We start from the raw sequence: 22,046 nt of genomic DNA, 5'->3' as shown, positions 1-22,046 counted from the left end.
CCAAGACCATGGTCACACAGCCCGGATAACCTACAAGAACCAACAGAGGGAATGTTTTTCATTTTCATGCCCTGCCTGTGAGCTTCTAGAGTAGATTCCACTGATGGAATTAGAAAGAATGGTGGATTAAATGTGCCCTGGACTAAATATCTACCTTGCTTCAGCTTATCATGTTATCATGCTATTACATTCTTGTAACTAATGTTAACTTTCTAAATATAGAATTAACTCAAAAGGTTCCATATTCTTCCAATAACTCAAATACGGTAAAATATATAAACAATCAATTTTTTTATATCTCATCATTTGGGGCTCACAAACTAAAATTTGAGGTGCTAATGCCACCAACAACCCTACTGCTTCTGTAACATCAGTGATCATAGTATCTTTGGAAATAGGGTTAAGATAACATAATGAACAATTAAACCAGAAAAAACTAAAGGGAGAAGTTTCAGCTTATCATGTCAGCTGTTGTGTTAAATCAGACCCCATATTTCTCTCATAATATTATCACGAGTATCATAGGTACTGATAGCATTTTTGCAGTAAGTACTAGTCAGAGTACCAAAATTCAAAGAGAAAAGCCAGCATAATTATAAAGAAAGAACATACTGATTATAAGAATATATGGTTAATTAAAGGCTGGATTTTGCACCAATAATCGAATAGTTTTCTATCCTGAGAGTCAGCATGTTTAGTTTTAGGCATAATTACTAACCACTTACTTCCAGTAACTCATCTGCAATCTGCAGCCTGCCATCTTTTCCAGCTGCTCCATTTGGATCAATTCCCACTACAAAAACACTCATCTTGGATCGGTCTTTGTTCCCAGCCAGGCTGAGTCCTAAGCCAGTTTTCCCCTTTTCCAACTCTATCATGTGCAGATCTCCCAGCAGGTTCCCATAACGCTCAGTGATCTTTTCTAATCATAAGATTAGAAGAGAGAAAATAATGGATAGAAGTTATCTCGGACAACTTTGCGGGCACCAGGCTTTAGAATTCAGTATTCACCATCAGAAACCTATAATCTCGGCCAGTTTACAGAGGAAAACTACATGCTTATGTTGACATTCTCTGTAAGTGGCAAGAATTTCTCTAGTGGTTTCTTTTTCCAACACAAAAGGGTAAAGACTCTCCCTATTATGGTATATAAAAATGTAATCTCTTTTGTGCCTTGTGTTATAATAATACTTTCTAACAGTAACAATCCCTCCTCTTAGAGTTTAAGTGAAACAACCACCAAATAATAATGGATTTAACATGGGCTATGGGCTGGCTAGAACCTGAAAAATAGACAGCAAAAATTATCCTTCTAACCACAAAGTCAGCTTACTAAACCAAACAAAAAACTAATATATAAATATCAGATTATATTACAGAAAGAGATGTAAAAATTCTGCCTGACTATACACTGTCCTGAAAGGTTACGTCGATAGTCAAACTTACTCCAGCTGTATCCAAACTCATCTTCCAAATCTTCCAGGTTTGTGCTGCAGGATTGCTGTACATCTTCAACTCTCATTCCTGGAGATGCTGAAGAAGGAGGCAACAGCAAGTTACAAGATGAAGTCTTTTCTGGCTCTGAATCTGAGTGGCTGGATGCCTGTGGAGAATATAAAAAATACAGCAACTGAAAACATTGCAGGCTGATCCTGGGCAAATAAGCATGCAATGATGAAAAACAAGGGCTGTAGCTTTGAAGTTAAAAAGACTAGAATTCTAAAATGACATGGAATAGAAAAGCAATCACAGATGATAAATAATAGTAACATGTAAGAGGACACCAATGCATTTTAAGCTATCAGGACAAATACCAAGACTGAATTTATGTTAATTTTAAAGAAAACAAAATACAGCTATATTGATCCCAAAGTAAAAACAGGTAAGGTGAAGGATTTGGGGGATTCATATAAAAAAGACCCTTTGATTGAAATTGTGTGTGTGTGTGTGTGTGGAGAACATGTGGCAATAACCATATTTCATACACAGACAAGCTGAGGGACTGCAAGGAATCCTGGGGGGAGATAATCAACTGGGGAATTCCCCTCCTTTCAACTCAAATTTCACTCTCCAGGATAATATAAGCACTTTCCTCTTCTCCCTCTGTTATGATTTCCTTTAACTGATTCTCCTAACTGTCTTAAAGCAATACTCATGTAATATATTTATCGGGTCATTGTGAGACAGGAGAGTCCGTTTTCTGCAGTTTACAAACTAATACTTTTCGGCAAACCTAGGAAGTGCCCCAAGTATGTAGAATTCTGTACCTTCTTTTGAAAGAACCTATTTCATGTACTTCCTGATAGGGAATTGACTGTGGACTTTGATATTAGTAGGAACAACATGAGTATCCTGGAAGGATTTGCATAGGGGGTGGGAGGAGAAGATAAATGATATGGAAATTCCCCAGCACACATCCGCATGCAGAAAGCTCCTGCTCCAGGATCTGTAAGTTGTCAAGGATTTTAGTAGGCTAATTTTCCTGTCCATTTGTTGGTTTGTTGCTATTAACTGGCTAAGCTATCGGCTTCCTGTGTCTTGGAGCATATTTTCGTGCCTGGGGAGTCCCACAGAAACAGCCACTTTGTCTACAGATTGCCTGGTGTCAAGATGGTGTTGAAAGTCCTGCAAAACTTCATACTCTATTTAGGCTGCCTTTGCAATCATTTTAGTTTGCAATGCAACCCAGGTCCATGTGCAGGCCACATGAACACCATCTGTCTTGCCACAATTCTTGCCACAATTGGGGAGTTAAGTGGAGAAGTTGCATTTTTCTGTATACTTGGGACTTCTTCCAGATATGCAAAACCATCTTCCAACTTTGTGTCTTGCCCCACAGAGTGGTTGTCACTGTTCACACAGGAGCTGACACTTCAAAATCACATGTAGTGATCTATGTGACCAGATTCCTTCTTGCTAACCATTTGTAGTATTTTGTTATCTGTATCTGCACTTTCCCCTGGCCACCTTAAGTGATGAACTAAATCTGTTTCTTCAAGACTAAAGTGAATGAGACTGATAATGTCAACATATTTCTTACTTAGTTCCATGCAAGATTAACCAATCAATGCAGTTCCAAGGATGAAAGTTGTGATTTAAAAGAATAAGAGTTGGAAAATTCCAACCCAGATGAAGCTAGAGATTCATTTATCCACAAACCCAAGTTATGCCAGGGATGACTGGTGACTATATATGCAAGGTATTCCAAGGTGAAAAAATGGACCATGCTGATCATCCCATGATGTGCAAAAGTCAGTATGAAGTTCTCGGGTTTGTCCTACTCTGGTACAATTTTGCTACTGTTTATCTTATCCCTTATTTGGACATAGCAGAGGCTAGTCAACAGATTTTCAGGGATTGCTGACTTTCAATTTACATCAATATCTGATTCATACCTTGAACATCTAATGAATCAGATGCTTCCAACGTTGTTAAGTGAGCCATTTTATGACACTTCATGAGTAGGGAGAAATAACTCAAATAATCCACATAAATAATCAAATCTTTCCACTACTACTACTACTACTACTACTAGTTTATTTATTGCTACCAGTCTGCTACATTCTGCATAGAAAATAGAGGTGAAAGAGGCACAGAAAACTCACAGGTTATGGGTCCCTCATTAAGTTACCTCAAAGCCATGGGAGCTGCTTCCCCATGGAAAGATGTCATTTCAATGTAGTAAGGTAGCATACACTGAGCAATGTGAGAAGAGCCAATCATGAGGCCTTTCCCACCTGGACACTATCATGTCCAGATCTATAGAAGGACGACAACAATTATGCTGGAAAGAACTAGCAACTGGACCTCCCCATATGCTTCTGCTGGAGGCAAGAGATCTTACCAGGGGAAAACTTCTGTCATATTACTGAGTTAACGTGGGAAGGGAAGCTACCTAAAAAGTCAATTGAAAAGCATGGTTGAATTTGGTTAACAGAACTGGGGGCATTTACTGCAAAGACTCAAGACCTTCTCTGAATTATGCCCTATAAAATACAAAATACCTTTTGCACAGACAAGTATTTTGGTAGACAGCATAAATACATATGTGTACATATACACACATAACACAGAACAGCCGCACTTTCAAAGAAGCAGCTACATAAGGAATCAACTAATGGCCTTTCATGGCTGGTTGAGGTAAGGGAGTGACAGAGAATGCACAAGAAGTATAATATACATATCGATTAAGGCAATGATTACAAATTAAGACAAACCTTAAATGGTGTAGGAGCAAAGGGGTTACATGGTGAGCAACTGGAGGTAAATCTAACTGTATTCTGCATATCCTATGATAATAGAAAATAGCAGGCTGCTTATTATAGCATCCTTTATGGAATGCTACATCAAGAAACTCTTACTTCAGTGATAGATTAAGAATTTAGGGCTGGGTTCAGGCATATGTGAAACCATGCTTTATTTTAAACACAGTTTGAAACCAGGATTCAGTGCGCACTAATTCAAGTGCTGGTCTGTCAAAACAAACGTTGGTTTCACTGCCTTGCCTTTGTACACTAGGAGGATGTCACTGGAGAACAAGCCAGGATTAAACCAGGCTATCTGCATTCTCCCATATGAACCTACTCATCCACTCTGGTCATCTTTGGAGGCCCTGCTTCAGGTGACCACCACCATCTAAGGCTAGATGTGTGGTAACCTGAGAAATGGCCTGTCAAGGAATTGAGATCACCCACAATTCCTTGTTTGGTCAATCTTTGGTTCAGGCTTGGGCCCTGGGCTGCCTGATTTCCATTTCAGAGGTTGTTTGGTATGCAAGGGGTATTTGAAGTCCCTGGGAACGGCTTCGCACCTCACAGATAACAACCAACTGGGAGTAATCCCAAGCTATCCTACTTCCGGCCTTGAAGGCTGGAGAGCAATTAGAGAAACAACTTTGCTCACTAAGGGAGTTTCGCCTGTCACTTGGAAGATTGGGGAGGTGATGGATGGAAGGCCGCCATTCTTCACAACCGCACTTCAAAGGGGCAGCTTTGAAACCCTGAGACAGCATAATTTACAACACCTGGCTATAGTCCTTTGCAGAGCCTGATTGGGTCATGAGCTCTCCCCATTCTGAGTCTGCAGGGATAAGATCACCTGATTTGGGCCTAGTCAGTGTGTGGTTCTCGGCATGCTAGACTGCATGGAGGCCATCACCACCTCTGTTTGCATTTTGTTCTCGCAGGACAGGATGCTGTCTCTCACAACCTTGGATAATATCTTGAATGCTGATATGGGGGGAAGCCCATGAGAAACCTTTTGTGAACTGGTAACTGCTTTTTTTTGCCAAACCTCTCTGAAACCAAACCTCTACTGTGTAGTCAGATATTTGCCTTAAGTTTTATTATTTTCTGCTGTGCTCATGTATGTCTTTATCTGGAACTAAGTACAAGCTTTAATAAATTCTTAAACTATATTTTGTGACTTGCTTCTTGACCTTTGCTGGCTTTAAGCTAAATCCAGTTGGCCTGGTTAAGGCAGCAACCTTACAAAATAAGACTTCTGTGAGTGTAACCCCACCTTGCAGGTGTACTACCCTGCAGGGTCAGTGTTTGGTTTTGTAACTGTAAAGGGCAGACTGGGGTGTCTCTTGGCCTTAGCCTGGTGTGAACCCAGTACAAGAGTGGTGGCAGGCTACCTAAGAGCAGGGTGGACTCCCTGCTCGGGTTTCTTGCTAACTCGGATGCTTGCCCTCCTGTAGTACAAGCAAGCTCCAGGGGCTGTGGCAACTGGCACTCCTTGACAGGGCCTTCTTTGTCGTGGCACCAAATCTTTAGAACTCTCTCCCCAGGGAGATTCATCTGTCTCTTTCTATCGTTGTCTTCTGCAAGTGGGTGAAGACTTTTTTGTTTGGTTTGGTATACTCCCAATATGGCCCTCCTTCCTGGCTTTGGTGTTGTGTGTTTGTCTATACGTTTTTATTCAATTGTTTTATATATTTTATATGCCTGAAGTAGTCAATCACTGTATTTTTGTGACTAGATTTTGTGATACACTAAAAACCACATTACCTTATTTAACGAGTCACTATAAGTGATGATACAACATATTTTGAATTGTAAAACAATTCCTTTTTATTGTAAATACTTCAGAAAATAGTTAAATGAAAAGATATATGCACAGATATATGCACAATATATACAACAGAATATAACAAAATACAGATCTAATATGAAATACAGTTACAAATCAGTTACCAGTCAGTAACCAGCGCATCAATAATTATGCCAGGGATCTATGCCCACGCAAGAATGTCTGGAGGAGAATGTCCCTTACAGACTGTTATCAACAAGTCTGGGGGATAAAGTCCCAATTTCTCTCACTTTTCAAGCCCTTTTTATACAATTTTGGAGGCTGGTGTTTTAAGAACCAATGAGATTTAGCAAGAAATTGTTATGAGAATCTTGCCAAATTCCCAGACATCAAAAGACATCACTTGTATCAATAAGACAAAAAATCCCTTTAACGAACACCTTTCCCAACCTTTGATCTCATATCAGACAAACAGATGCCAAAGGAATGACCCAAACATCCTTTCTCAAAATAGCTTTCTATTCTCACACTCTCATCTTCAAGGCTTATTAGCCACAAAAAACAAATAAAGTTGTTATTCACAAGATAAACTTGTTCTCACTACTTGGCATTATCAAAAACCTTGACTTTGTTTTGGCTATACAATATCTGGGAATATGATATTTGACCTTGCTCTGTGGTCACACAGCTGTTTCTACTGTCTCAGACAACTGTTAAGTTACGCAGCCAAAACATGAATGAGAACTCAGAACAATGATTTAAATGCATTTAAAGCCATAATATAGCAATACCTATAATCAATATATTGAAATCTATAACATGCTGTTTTAATATTGAATTGCTTTAATGTTCTAATGTTCACTGCCTTGGGGCCCCTACTTGGGTGGAAAGGTGTCATAGAAATGTTTTAAATAAATAAAATACGTCACAGAAACCACAGTTAAAACTTACAGTAGTTAATAAATCTACTTGAAATCCTAGCTTCAGACAATCAAACCATGGTTTCACAGGGTGTCTTAATTGAGTATTTATAAAGAAAGTTTCCTTCACTATAGCAGAAAATTACCTAAAGGGCCTAATAAGGGAACACATCAGCCATGGGTACTACCTGATAACTTCTTGTAAATGCAATACTACAAGTAGGAATTTCCCTTAGTAGAATTTTTTTTAATTAAAAATTACCTCACAATCAGCAAAGAAGCAACTATGAATAAGTCTGAATTTAAAGTTGAACAAATTTGAAAAACTTGACTTTTGAGTTACAATATTAGCAAAGAGGTGATTGCAAAAAATGGGCCATTTATCAGTTTTACTTTGTCAGTTTTCACTTATGGGCCCACAATTTAGGGGCCCATTCAAGAAATACTGGCATGAAACTACAGAAAACAGCAAGATTGTCCCAACTGACTTAATAGCTAGTGCTGACATCTCTGTCAGCACAGAACTCTGCCATGACCAGGGAAAAATACAACCTGGTGGCTTCATAATTTTTTTCATTTGTATTCTATATTTTCCATATAATTCTTAAATATAATACATTAGGAGAAGGAAATTTTTTTTTGCATGCTTTCCAAAATCGTTACATGCCCAGTCATGCTGTTAATCAGTTTAGGCTGAATGTTTTATCCAGTTCCTGAACTACACTGACTTGTGAAAAACACTACAATTAGGATTTCTTAGTTTGCTGGCCCAGGCTAGCCTGATCTCGCCAGATCTCAGAAGCTAAGCAGGGTCAGCCCTGGTTAGTATTTGGATGGGAGACCACCAAGGAAGTCCAGGGTTGCTGTGCAGAGGAAGGCACTGGCAAACCACCTCTGTTAGCCTCTTGCCTTGAAAACCCCATAAGGGGTCGCCATAAGTCGGCTGCGACTTGACGGCATTTTACACACTCACACACAGTTTGTATACCAATTATCTGCACAGCTTAAAGCAATGCATACGGTCCACACCTGGTCAACCAAGACTTTTCCCTTGCATACGGTCAACAACTGGTCCACCAAGGCCTTTCCCAAGTTTCCTGCTGTCACCATGTCACAACAAAATGACAGACAAATTTTGGGGTGGAGGAAAGGTTTTCCAGAGGTCCAGGCAGCTTAGATCAGTATTACAGGCCATTTGTTGCACTTGGAAAACATCTGCTCTTGCCAATTTGTTAAAATATTAATAGGGGGTGGGGGAGAGAAACACATATATGTTCACTGAATCCATCACACACACTCGGGCATCATCCAACCTTGTCAGTGTTGAATTGAAGAGGATCAACAAAAGGGTTAGTGCTGCTGTAGGCAGGAGGCTTACTGAAAGGATTGTACTGCAGGTAAGGCATAGGGAAGTTCTACAAGAAAAACAGAAAGGGACTTGCTACAAGGCAGGTTGTATTAAGGCATGTTCACACATGCACCACATCACTTGGTGACTACACCAACAAATGATGATTTGCATGCATGAAACACTAGTCACAGATCAAATACTGCAGAGAGAACTTCACAAACTTCACCTCACAAACCATGCATTTCAATGGAAGCAGTTCACATGTTCAAGCAGAGTCACTGAGCAACAGGAGAACAAGTGATTTACATGCATGTGTGAATCAGTCCTTACTCCATTTGTTTATCTAGCCTCTCTATAACTCTTAACCATCTGGAACAGACATGGAGCCCAGATGGATCCTTTCCAAATATCTTTGAAACTAGTCCAAATTACAAAGGCAAGATTGACACTCTGACTCCTTAAGCTTAACTGTCATAGTCAAATCAGCAATCTTTTAGATTATATGTAGCAATTGTAACATTCATATGCATTGTCTGGGGAGAGCTGTGGCTCAGTGGTAGGACTTGAAGATGGTCCCAGGTTTAATCCCTGGCATCTTCAATTAAAAGGATCAGGCAGCAGATTATGAAAAGACCTTTACCTGGACAGCCCCTGCCACTCAAGAGTAGACAATTCTGATCTTGATAGGCCAATGGTCTGACTCAGTATAAATCAGCTTCATGTGTTCACGCGTTTTTATTTCTATACTACAATGGGAATGACTTACCTCTTAGTGGTGTTAGCAGCCCTAGACAGCAGAAACACAGGCCTAGTACAAATATCATGCTTCCCAATTCCCTAACCATGGATAAAAGATCAGAAGCAATTCAGTCTCATGTGTTCATCCTCCTCTCCTGTTTCATGTGAAGTCTGTCTTGCAGCTAACCACAGGACAATTACATGCACACTGGTATTCATGAACTAGGGGTAGCTCCCAATAGGGTTGCTAGCCTCCTGGTAGGGCCTGGAGATCTGCTGGTATTACAACTTTTCTCCAGGCAACAGAGATAAGTTCCTCTGGGGAAAATGGCTGTTTTGGAAGATAGACTCTATGGCATTATACCCAGATGAGATCCCACCTCTCCCCAAACCTCACCATCCCCCAGGCTCCACACCCCAAAAGAATTTCCAAGCCCAGAGTTTGCAACCCCAGCTCCAAGCCACACTTTTTGAGCTAAGTAAGATTGGCACCAGGGTAAATCAACAAGAGATCATGGTCAGGTTTGAAACTCAAAGGCCATTTATGCTTGGTAATTAGCAGCGCGTTCTAGGCTGAAATGCCCCGCCTATTTTTTTGAGTTTTTCATGCTGAACCGTCATTCAGGAAGTGACTGCAAAGCCGGTGCATACCTGCTTCGCATTTCTTAAGAGCTCCTTTAACACGACCTTTTGTATTTGCTCTGCCCCCGCCTCAAAGAATCCCCTGAAGGAAGCATGCAAAATCACACGGCCGCGCCTTAGCTATGCAAATGACTTGCTAATGGAAGAAACAAAAGAACAGGCGAGTGGGTTTTTTTGAAAAAAATTCTCCTTTTGCGTCAGGACCGTGAATAGGCATTTTAAAGGTCGCATTTTTAAAAAGTGCTTTGAGAGAGCATCAAAATTGACCCTGCATAAATGGCCCAAGGGAAGGAAGAATACACATGTGAGGGGAATGGAGCGAGGGGTCCACGAACTCAAGGAGGAAAGGGGTCCACAAACCCAAGGAGTAAAGAGGAGGGGAGGAAAAATGCCCAAAGGGCACTCTCCATCTCCTAACTAATCCAGTGTTTGGAGTAAGCTCCAGTGAACTCAGTGGTACTTGCTTCCAGTCATACATAGTTGGGCAACAGAAATGGTTTTTCATAAGCACTGCAATTACAGGAGAAGACTGAGAGGGGAGATAATAACCATCTTCAAGTACTTGAAGGGCTGTCATATAGAGGATGGTGCCAAGTTGTTTTCTGTTGCTCCAGAAGGTCGGACCAGAACCAACGGCTTGAAATTAAATCAAAAGAGTTTCTGGCTAGACATTAGGAAGAATTTTCTAACAGTTAGAGCAGTTCCTCAGTGGAACAGGATTCCTCGGGAGGTGGTAAGCTTTCCTTCCCTGGAGGGTTTAAGAAGAGGCTAGATGGCCATCTGTCAGCAATGCTGATTCTATGACCTTAGGCAGATCATGAAACGGTGGACACCTTGGCCATCTTCTGGGCATGAAGTATGGGTCACTGGGGGTGTCGGGGGGAGGTAGTTCGGAATTTCCTGCACTGTGCAGGGGGTTGGACTAGATGACCCTGGTGGTCTCTTCCAACTCTATGATTCTATAGTTAACAAGGAAATAATCAATAAACGGTAAATCTGCATATACTTGTCATTGGGATTTCCATCATTTGCAGATAAGTTACAAAAAAATATGCATACCAGAGCAGATGACTCTTATTGAATAAGCAAGTTAAGAACTGCTCCAAAGGACAAATGAGATTGTACAGTGTTCATTCACATCTCCTGGGCTATATTCTAACCATTCTAACACAGCATGCAGTGGTGAAAAAGCTATCTACCTGCTAAATTTTTGGTTATCTGTGAAAGCATATTAAAATTAACTCTCAGTGCAAAACAGTTAGTTCTCTGGATGACTGCCTTTCAACAAGCACTGGAAATCCTATTCCACATGTTCAGCTGCAAGTTTCAAACAATAAAGATCACAAGCTAAAAGCACAGCATTTGACTCTTAAGCATTTATTAAGCAGGTAGATTTTGTCCATACCACAGCAAATGCACAAGGCTTAATTAGCATCTTGCATATGAACCACCAACATTCAGCAAAGCGACACCATGCAACTTTACCTGTGATGGCTGATGGTAAAATGGATTATTAGGTTTCTGCCCAATGGGAGCAGAGGACGATAAAGAGCTATAGAGAGATTCTGGCTGGGAAACAAAAGTTGTGAAACAACTAGTGAATCAAACATGCAGCTTATAGCGTGTCTACAGGGGGAAAGTCTAGTTTCAAGTGGTGTAAGCTACTATATTAATATAAACTACTTTGCAAGTATTTGTGTGGCTCATGCAGTGCAGTGGCTGCAAGTGTAAAGCAACAAAGATATTTGTTTGAATACTTGTAGGGTGGCTCTTCAAAGACAGATTCCTTTGTCCTTAGTTCGTGCTTTAGCACAACCAGAAATGCATATGGAAGTACTGAAAGAAAATGTATTCAGGTTTTGGAAGGGTAGGGGACTGCAGCCCAAGCACACCCTGCATTTCCTTACATCTGTCTGGTTAAAACGGGGAGATGATGAAGGCAGGATGGGCATGGGTGCTGTGTAGCCAGCAAGGTCTCAGATGTGCTGAATTAACATACTGCACATGGGAGAGTTCTTTTAATTTTTCCGCATCTATAGAAATGTAAACATTTTGTCAAATTTCTGCATGAATAAATTAGCCATGATGTCTGTGCCAACAGTTGCATTGAGTCAGAAGCTTCCATTACCCCTCCACCAAATGCATTTTTGAAAATATGTTTTCAAACCATTTTAAAGTCAAGGGGCTACATGCAAACCTTACTGAATCCCACTCTTAGTTTAGTGGAAATGGGGCTTGCAAGGTAAAGCTTCTTGCCTGCTCCATAAGGACATCACCTTGGATGTTTGCTCAGTTTTCCTTCCTTCCTTTGACTCTGCGTATCTTTTTCACAGTACACATGCTTACCCTTGGTCTGTTTATAATGCTTTGTACCAGAAAGATTACTGGGTTGCCTGCTCTCCGTATGGCTTCCACAGCTTGTTCGTGGCTTGCATCTCTGAGGTTAATCCCGTCCACCTGAAATCGGAAGGCCTAAGCTTAACATGATGGTTCATGCAGCAACTTCTAAAAATTTCATCTTGAGTTTCTTGTATCACCCCCCCTCCCACCAAATCAGTTGTCAATGATTGCCGTGACTTTTGTCCTCTGAATGAGAGTTTATCCTGTTTAAAGGATTAATCAGGTAATGGCACTTTGACCACATGATGGCCAGGATTCCTAAAACTGAAATCTTTTAATCTCTTGGCAGCACCCTTGTCAAAATTTTAAGAATCATATTTAAGCACCCAAACTCGTATCACTGCTAATGCCTGTGATCAGCCTTGGAAATCTTCATTCATTCATTCATTACCTTTATTAGGCATTAACTTTGGAAATCTAAGATTTAGTTTCGGATGCCGATAATGTAAAAAATTTCAACACAGAGGAGTGTAGTAGCTAATAGTGTAATCCAGGAAACTCCTGGTTCAAATCTCACCTCAGGCTCAACACAGAAGATGGTTTTAGCCAGTAAATTCAGAACCTGGGAATGATACTGGCCTCCCTTACAGAGTTGCTTTGTGAGCTAAGGTATGCAATCCACTTTTGAACACTCAAAAAACTCTATATAAATTCAAAGTGTTGTTAGCCCAAAACAGGCTAACCATCTGTATTTACATGTGACCTTATTTCTCTGCAGTCTCAGGATGAGTCATACTGTGCAAGGAGCAAACAGAGTTTCCAAAACATTTCTGCAAATATTGTCGAAGGCTTTCACCGTGAGCTGAGTCATTGTCCTGCAAAGTATCAAAGGTAATGGGCTAATCATTGTCCTATAAGTATCAAGATAATGTGCAAATGAGGGTGTGGTATGTTAATGTGGAACCATTGAATCCGGAAGTGATCTGTTAACATGTGGAATCCAAAGCTAATCCGCATGGCTATTGTGGACTGTAGGCTTTGTTAGTCTGGAGAATAAGGCTTGGCTTCCTTTCCTGAAAACCTCCAGACTAACAAAGACTACAGTCCACAATAGCCATGCGGATTAGCTTTGGATTCCACATGTTAACAGATCACTAAAGGATACAATGGTTCCACATTATCATACCACACCCTCATTAGCACATTATCTTGATACTTAGATTAGCACATTACCTTTGATACTTTGCAGGGCAATGACTCAGCTCAAACCCAACCCCTTTCTGACTATATATTACTCTTCCTACACACTTGACACTGAGAGACACTGTCCTTCAGTGTTACTCCTCTGAAGATGCCTGCCACAGCTGCTGGCGAAACGTCAGGAAAGAAAATACCAAGACCACGGTCACACAGCCCGAATAACCTACAAGAACCGATTTCTGCAAATACTTTGTAAATAAATCATTCATTGTTCCAAATCAAGATGGTGTTTACATGTTTCACTGGTTGCTGTGAGGTTCAATTAACCTATTTATAAAGCACATGAAGAAGAGCACTGTATGAAGTACAATGTTCATTTTTTTTAAAGGATGAAAGGAAAATGGGTAGGATGCTGCCACTTACATTGCCCTCTGAGCTTCAAAATAAAGCTTTACCAAAGAACACTAATAGCTAATTTCCTAAAACGAAGCCTCCATTTGTATAGATTCGTTGGACAGCAATTTTGACATCCAAAGGAAAGGAGGTTTTACAATGTAAGTGCTAGAAAGCTGTACACATATGTGCTGCTAGACAATCTAGAAGCAAAGATATATTGTGCTATTTGTTAGTTGCACTAGATCTCATAAGAAGAGCAACATTTCATTCTCTAATCCTTATAGGTTGTCTGAGAATAAACCATCCATGGAGAGGACAAATATTTGAGAACTCAAGACAGGAATATTTGAGTTTACAAACTTCCAGAAGTTTAAACAATGGTGTTTACAGGATACAAACCAAAAGCGCAAGAAAGCAAACCAGAACATTTATGCAAACATACAATAATCCCATCATATATAAACCTACACTGTCAATTATATTTTCAATAGCAAGTATCCCACTCTGGAAGTGAAGCTCCTTATCAACATATCTACTGAAATCTGTGAAATTTCTGTGGATTATAATATAAAAGATAAAAAGTAACGTAATACCTCCACTATTCTATCTCCTGTTTTTAAGGTTCCGTTTTTGCCAGCAGGGCTATCTTCAAGAATATGTTTGATAAAGATTCCTCTCATAACTTCACCACTGCTCAGACGGCTTCCCATTCCCCGTCCACCAACAATGCTGATGCCCAGGGACTTACTGGGTTCTCTCCAGAGTTCCACCCTATAACAACAAATAGAAATATTGCTGTTATTGCATTTTTATCTCACCCTTCCTCCAAGGAGCGCAGAACAATCCTGTGAGGTATATTAAGTTGGTTACTAGCACAACCTAACAACCCTTTGGCTAAATCAGAAGTTGAACTTAGATCTCTCAAGTTCTAGTCACTATGTTTACTACACTGCATGGCATCCATATTATAGATGCAAGATTTTGCAATTTTTCCAAGGATCTGTCAGGTTGTTTAATGAAGAATTTGGAAGGAAAACAGAGTTGCACTTACCTGTAACTGCTGTTCATTGAAGTCTTCGGTGCAGACACACATGTGGGACTGCGCCTGCACGCAGGCCTGCTGCCGGAAACTTTTATTAGCCTTAGACCTTTAAGGGGGATGCCCCTCCCCTCGAGCAGTGGGCCGGCTTGATGCCGAAACCACCGCGTGCTCCTGGGCGGGGCATCCCCTCCCTCCTCAGTTCCTCGCCCACCGCCGATCTTAGCCAATGTAGTAGATGGTTCCCCAGTGATCCTGAAAATAGGGCCAGGACTGGGTACAGAAGAGTAGGATGATTAACCCCATCTCTCTGGTCCGTAACATACATTCCTCTTCTACTAATTCTTCTTCTTTCTTTTTTTTTAGGTCGACAGCGGGGTCGGAGAGAGGGATGTGTGTCTGCACCGAAGACTTCAATGAACAGCAGTTACAGGTAAGTGCAACTCTGTTTTCATCTTCAGTCTTCGGTGCAGCCCCACATGTGGGATTTTAACAAGCTTACCCAACAGGAGGCGGGTGTCGATCTAGGAAAACAACGTCTGAAGGACTGCTCTTCCCACTTCCGTGTCTCTCCTGGCTTGCAGGTTCAGTGCGTAGTGTCTGACAAATGTGTCTTCCGCTTGCCCATGTCGCCGCCTTGCAGATGTCACCGACGGGGACCCTTCTATGAAGCGCAGCCGAGGAGCCCTGGGCTCTGGTGGAATGAGCCCTGACTTCCAAAGGACATGTCACCTTTGCTTCCCTGTAAGCAAGTTTTACTGCTGATACCACCCACCTAACTATGGACTGGGGGAATGCGGGCTTCCCCTTTTTGGGGCCTTGAAAACAAATAAAAAGAGATTTTGATTGTCTAAAATGTTTCGTTCTATCAATGTAGTAAAGTATGGCCCTCTTAAGGTCTAACTTGTGTAGGGTCTTCTCCGCAGGGGAAGTTGGTTTTGGGGGAAAAACTGGTAATACCAAGTCTTGCGACATATGAAAACTAGAGACCACCTTAGGTTTGAACTTGAGGCTGGGGTGTAGCACCACCCTTTCGTTAAACACTCTAAGAAACGGGTTATCTATCCTGAGAGCAGCCAGCTCACTAACTCTTTTGGTTGAAGTGACTGCAACTGAAAATGCAACCTTGGCTGAGAGTAGTGACAAAACACAGGGAACACAGGGAAACACATTATTAAGCCCTCTAAGAAAACGCTTGGAAAGAGGGTGGGAAAAAATAGTGTACCCCTCCAGCTTATCATGGAACGCTGAAATCGCAGCAAGATGTACTCTCACCGAGGAGACAGTGAGGCCTGTCTTAGTTAGATCCAAAAAGTAATCAAGGATTCGAGGGAGTGTGCAGAAAAAGGGGGAAAGGCCCTTGGTCTTAGACCACTTATCAAACCTTTCCCATTTCCTATTGTATGAGTATCGAGTGGAGGGTTTTCTGGCTTGAAGGATTACCTCCCGTACTGGGGAGGACAGGCCCATCCCTGATTGGGCACGATTCTCCAAGTTGCTAGGTGCAGCCTGTCCACGTTGTGGTGAAGAAGACTGCCCCATCTGAGTAGGCCCGGGTGACTGGGTAAGGGTCTGTAGGTACCTTCTGCTAAACGCATCAGTTCCATGAACCATATTTGGCGAGGCCACATGGGTACTATCAGGATGCACGAGGTCTTGTCCGATCTGATTTTCCCCAGTACTCTTGCTAAGAGGGAAAACGGGGGGAAGGCATAGAAGAGGGAGCCCGACCAAATGATATGAAAGGCATCCCCTAGGAACATTGGGTCGTTCTCTGCCAGCGAGCAGAACCCCTCTGCCTTCCTGTTCTCCCTGGTGGCGAACAGGTCTACTTGAAGGACCCTCCAGTCTCAGAATATCGGTTGCAAGAAACACTCCTGTAGCTCCCACTCGTGACTGGTAAGGAATTTCCTGCTGAGGGAGTCTGCCCAGGTATTGTGCTATGTGTATGGCTCTCAATTGGATGTCATTCGAGAGAGCCACTAGCCAGACCCTCTAAGCCTCTGCACACAGGGGGATGGAGCCCGTACCTCCCTGCTTGTTGATGTAGAATACCATGCAGGTGTTGTCTGGAGGAGAGTTCTGGAGCCCCGTAGGATATCTGTGAAGGAAATAAGTACATAACGCACATCCCGTAATTCTAACAGGTTTATGCGTAGGGATGATTCCCTGGGTTCTCACCTCCCTTGAATAGACATATCGTTACAATGGCCACCCCAACCCTCCATAGAGGCGTCTGTGGTAAGAGTAAAATCTAGGGCCCAATGAACAAAGGGTATACCCTTCAATAAATTGGGTTCAGCAAGCCACCAATGCAAAGATCTTAACACCCCTCTAGGGATAGAGTCTATGCAGCTGGGAGTGACGGGTAGGGTTAAATGCCCCGAGAAACCAGTTCTGAAGTTCCCTCATCTGCAATCTAGCAAAGGGGGTGACTGCTGTGGTCGAGGCCATGAGGCCTAAAAGTCTTTGTATGGAGACTACTGGTTGGTGACTGCACCTCAAGAAGTGTTGTACTAGGCTTTGAATTGTTGTCACTCTTTCTTGTGGTAAGAAAGCTTTTCCTGTGCTGGAGTAAAGCACAGCCCCAATGAATCGGGCTTGGAGGGAGAGGTCTAGTCTAGATTTCTTTACATTGACCAAGAGGCCTAGGTCAGTGCAAGTGGAAAGGACCAGCTCAAGGTGAGATGACAAAAGGGCAAGACTGTCGGCTGTCAGGAGCCAGTCGTCAAGGTATGGGAAGATACTGCATCCCTTGTCCCTAAAGTATGACATGACTACCACCATGAATTTTGTGAAAACTCGAGGGGCTGTGGCCAGTCCAAATGGTAGAACCGTGTAGTGGAACACCTCCATACCATAGCGGAACATGAGGAATTTTCTATGATCTGGGTGTATAGACATGTGAAAGTACGTGTCCTTAAGGTCTAGCACTGCGAACCATGTATTGGGAGTGATCAGCTCCATCACAGAAGTCAGTGAGACCATCCGGAACTTAGAGATCTGTAAACATTTATTGAGAATTCTTAGGTCAATAATGGGTCTGGAGCCCCCATCTTTCTTCTCCACCATAAATATCCTGGAGAAAAAAACAGAACAGGTTGGGGAGGCTTTTTGAACCGCTCCTTTCAACAACAGCTCCTCTAACTGTGGAGCAAAATCTGGAAATGGGTTGTCCCGTGCAGAACTGGCGGGAAAACAGGTGGGCAAAAACTTGAACTCTAGGCGGTAGCCTTCTGAAACGATCCAGAGGACCCAAGAGTCCGAACAAATGGACCGCCAGGCCTCTGTAAATCTGGCCAATCTATTCAGGAACGGAAAGTCCCCTTGACTGGCCGGTGAGGGTAGTCAGAATTTCTGGTTGGGTTGTCTCTGGTCCCTCTGTTGAGGGCCAGTGTTGGTTCTTTGCTTGAAATTGTGCTTGCGTTGCCCTTGCTGCCCCAGCTGATGAAACTTGCCCTGGGGAGGATACGGCTGGAACCTTTGATACCGTTGGCTTCTGTTGAAGGATGAGTTGAAGCCCTGGTTTCGAGGCTGAAATCTATCCCGGTGGGGTTGAAAGGCCGTGGTAATGCCTAAAGATCTTGCTGTCTGACGGTCTTTCTTTATATTAGTCAAGAATTCAGTGGTGCCTGAGGTGAACAAGGTATCACCCTCGAAGGGGAGGTCCTCGACCTGGGTTCTGGTGTCTGCTGGGAGGGCCGTTGTGTGTAGCCAGGAGTGGCGTCTTAAGGTAATGGCTGTGGCCATGGATCTGGCTGCCACTTCAGCTGCATGTTTGTCCGCACTAATCTCCTGCTTCGACAATCGAGTTGCTTCAGCTTGGATGAGTTTTAGGGCCGACCTGGACTCTTCCGGCAGTAAGTCTATGTGAGGGCTGGCCTTTTCCCACAGGAACAATTGATACCTGCCCCCCATGATGGTCTGATAGTTGGTGATACGGATGTTTAATGCCGAGGAGGTGTAGGCCTTCCTACCCAGATGGTCTAGGCGTCTGCTCTCCTTATCAGAAGGGGTGGAGTGATGCCCTTGTCTTTGTCTAGACTGCATCTCCCCCGTGACAATGGAGGATGGGGGAGGATGCACCATCAGGAACTCTGCTGAGTCTGGCTTTACTTGATAGAGATTTTCTATCTTCTTGGTGGACGGAGGAGTGGATGATGGCTTCTTCCAGACCGTTTTGGTGATGTCGGAGAGACCTTCCAGAATCGGAAAGGCAGTGATTCCTGGATGATCTGGATACAAGCGGCTGAGGATCTTGTCCTTAGGCTTGTTGTCTGATGTGGAGATGTTAATATCCAAAGCCTCAGCCATCCTGATCATCTGTTCCATTCTTAACTTGAGATCCTCTGAAGGAGACACTGCCTCTGTGTTGCCTACTAACTCGTCAGGGGAAGGTTCGGAGACTTCCTCCGACGTTCCTGCAGAGGCTCTTGTTTTTGAATCCTCTGGATCTGACTCGACCCTAGGACTCTGTTGAGTCAGAGGAGTGAAGGGTGAGGGGAGTTGTGGGGTCTCGAGTACTAGAGGTTTGCCTTGGAGGGTGATCTGGCGATACCTGCAAAAATCAATCCAGTCCTTTACTAGCTCTGGAGAGATGGTAGGCTGAGTAGACAGGCTCTGAAGAGGTCGTGGAGTACACCCTCTCGGATCCGACACACGTCTCTAAGAAACACAAGCACAAGATGAAGCATAAGCAAAAGAGCGCCGGATCCAGCCGGCCCAAGCTCAAAACCGGCTACCCTCGCGCATACCCTCCTGGATTCGAGGCCCCTTACACAAGCGCCTCTCCCAGTACTGAGGACCCCGTCATTCCATTCGGGCTCACCTCTCCAATGCTTCTCCGATGTAGAACTGGATCCATTAGACGACCCACTCTTACTGTCGGATCCGAACCTCTCGGATCCGACTCCCTTGGATCCCCGACTCCCCCCCCCGGCTCCAAGGAATACTCCATGACCTCTTCAGAGCCTGTCTACTCAGCCTACCATCTCTCCAGAGCTAGTAAAGGACTGGATTGATTTTTGCAGGTATCGCCAGATCACCCTCCAAGGCAAGCCTCTGGGCCGGATCCGGGTGTCTGCAAAGCTGGAGCAGAGCAGACGGATTGTGTGCTCCTAGGAGATTTGGAGCTGGTCGCAGGGGAAGGAGCCATCAGGGCCTTCTTCCAGAGCTCTGCGTTCAAGCGGTCTGCACGGGCGTTGCGAGCCTGGGTGGAAAAACGCTGACATATGCCACAAGCCGATACGTTATGCCCCTCGCCCAAGCAGATTAAGCACAGTTCGTGTTGGTCCGTGTGCGGTACCTTTGTAGCGCACTTGGGACACAGTTTAAACGGGGTCTTGGGGGCCATCCCGGGACTCAGCACGCAGCCGAGGGAACCGGGGAAACAGGGCTTTCTCGCTCTCCTCACCCGTAGTACGGTAGATTGAGGATCGGTAAAGGTCGGTGGGCTGGTCGGGAGGATCCAAGCGGCAGCCCCATGTAGAAAAACTCACAAATCAAAAGTAGAATGACGAAGGAATTCTGAGGTCAGGTGGAAAAGTTCCGTTCTTGGCGGCGGCAAAGAAGGAACTGAGGAGGGAAGGGATGCCCCGCCCAGGAGCACGCGGTGGTTTTGGCGCCAAGCTGGCCCGCTGCTCAAGGGGAGGGGCATCCCCCTTAAAGGTCTAAGGCTAATAAAAGTTTCCGGTGGCAGGCCTGCGTGCAGGCGCAGTCCCACATGTGGGGCTGCACCGAAGACTGAAGATGAACCTACTTTTATGAGTTTTAATTTTCTTGCTGAAATTTACACTTTGAGGTATGGATTAATTTTTCATAAAAGTCTAAACATTACTACAACCACACAAATCTTTCCACTATGTGCCATCCATGTCCTGGATACAAAGCACCAAGTAACTGTTTGCAAAGCCCAAAGGCTGAGGCAGCTGGGCTGAGAGACAGAGGAGGAGCTTAGCAACAGCTGTAGCAGGTATGGCTGAAGTTAATTGCTCTGCTTTTGAGGAGTGGGGATGAGAATATTTATGAAGGCTTCTCTCACCAGAGGTGCAGCTGAAGCAGCTGGGCTAAGAGACAGAGGAGGAGCTTAGAGACATCAGTAGCTGGTGTGGCTGAAGTTATTTGCTCTGCTGTTGGCTGTTGAGGGATGGGGATGAGAGTATTTAAGAAGCCTCCTCTCACCAGAGGCTGGGTGAAGCAGCTGGGCTGAGAGACAGAGAAGGAGCTTAGAGACAGGTCAGTGCAAAACAAATTTTTTAAGTTTTGTTTTTCCTCAGTGGCTGGGGAGCAGCAGTTGAGGTTGCTGTGTGTGAGAGTGAATAGGTGCTTGAAGCCTGCTGGAGAAGGGTTTCTGAGTGGTTCTCTTTGTTCTTTTATCTAGCTGTGGCTGAAGTTAATTGCTCTGCTGTTGGGGGTGGGGCTGAGAGTATTTAAGAAGGCTCCTCTCGCCAGAGGCCGGGCTGAAGCAGCTGGGCTGTGAGACAGAGGAGGAGCTTAGAGACAGCTGTAGCTGGTGTGGCTGAAGTTAATTGCTCAGCTGTTAAGCTGAGAGTATTTAAGAAGGCTCCTCTCTCCAGAGGCATCAGTCAAAGGGCGAGAGCTAAAGGGCTCCTGCCCTGGGGGCCCTGTAAGCAGCTGACAAGTTTCTACATTTTATATCTTTTGAGTGTTTTTGCTTCTGAAGCAGGGAGTCTTGAGAGGCAGTTTGTCAAGGGACTTATCAGGGAAGTGCAGGAAAGTCACTGAACAACTTCAGCAATGGATCACAGCAGTGTGGCTAGTGAGGGAGCTGAGGCAGTAACATGCAAGATCTGCGGCGTGTTTGTATTTTTACCTGAGGGTAACAATAATTACACTTGCAGCAAGTATAAGTTGGTAGCCCTGCTGTATGAGAAGATACAGGGACTTGAGGCATGCTTGTCCACACTCCATTTTATAAAGGAAGGTGAAGAGTTCGTGAACTCATGAAGCACTCTTTAGGGGGCAACCGGAGGAGGAGAGTAAGGATTCTCAACAAATGGAGGTGCAAGCAATACAGGAGGAGGGTGCATGGAAGAATGTGACCCACAGGAACTGAAAAATCAGGGGTCATTCTGATCTTCTGTTGCTCAGCAATCAATTCCAAGATCTCCCCATAGACACTGATTCTGGACCACTGGAACAAAAGCTCCCCCCACCCAAAGCTTGAAAGAAATTTCTCAGGCTCCTGCACATGAGAGGACTCAATCTTCCGCTCCCCAATTTAGAAAGAGGCGTGTTCTGGTGATTGGGGATTCCCTACTGGGAGGGGTAGAGTCTAAAGTGTACCGACCAGACTTGTCATCTTGAGAGGTCTGCTGTCTACCAGGTGCACACATCCATGAAGTGACAGAAAGGTTAGGAAGACTCA

At 43.7% G+C, this 22,046-nt stretch overlaps 1 protein-coding gene across 1 annotated transcript in view; it reads right to left on the bottom strand.

The window, feature by feature from the left end:
• LOC130492892 (multiple PDZ domain protein-like) overlaps nt 1-22,046 on the bottom strand; it is a 202,872-nt gene that overhangs the window by 35,291 nt on the left and 145,535 nt on the right. The window contains exons 25-30 of the mRNA XM_056866653.1: nt 14,214-14,391; nt 12,031-12,141; nt 11,170-11,253; nt 8,267-8,368; nt 1,447-1,603; nt 726-922 (exon numbers count right to left, since the gene is read on the bottom strand). Coding sequence (XP_056722631.1) covers nt 726-922; nt 1,447-1,603; nt 8,267-8,368; nt 11,170-11,253; nt 12,031-12,141; nt 14,214-14,391 — 829 coding nt within the window. The remainder of the gene's footprint in view (nt 1-725; nt 923-1,446; nt 1,604-8,266; nt 8,369-11,169; nt 11,254-12,030; nt 12,142-14,213; nt 14,392-22,046) is intronic.

Source organism: Euleptes europaea, unplaced genomic scaffold (genome assembly GCF_029931775.1).
Source record: "Euleptes europaea isolate rEulEur1 unplaced genomic scaffold, rEulEur1.hap1 H_1, whole genome shotgun sequence".
NCBI classification, from domain to species: domain Eukaryota; kingdom Metazoa; phylum Chordata; class Lepidosauria; order Squamata; family Sphaerodactylidae; genus Euleptes; species Euleptes europaea.
The sequence above is the reverse complement of the archived record's forward strand: the minus strand, read 5'-3'. Positions and strand labels throughout refer to the sequence as shown.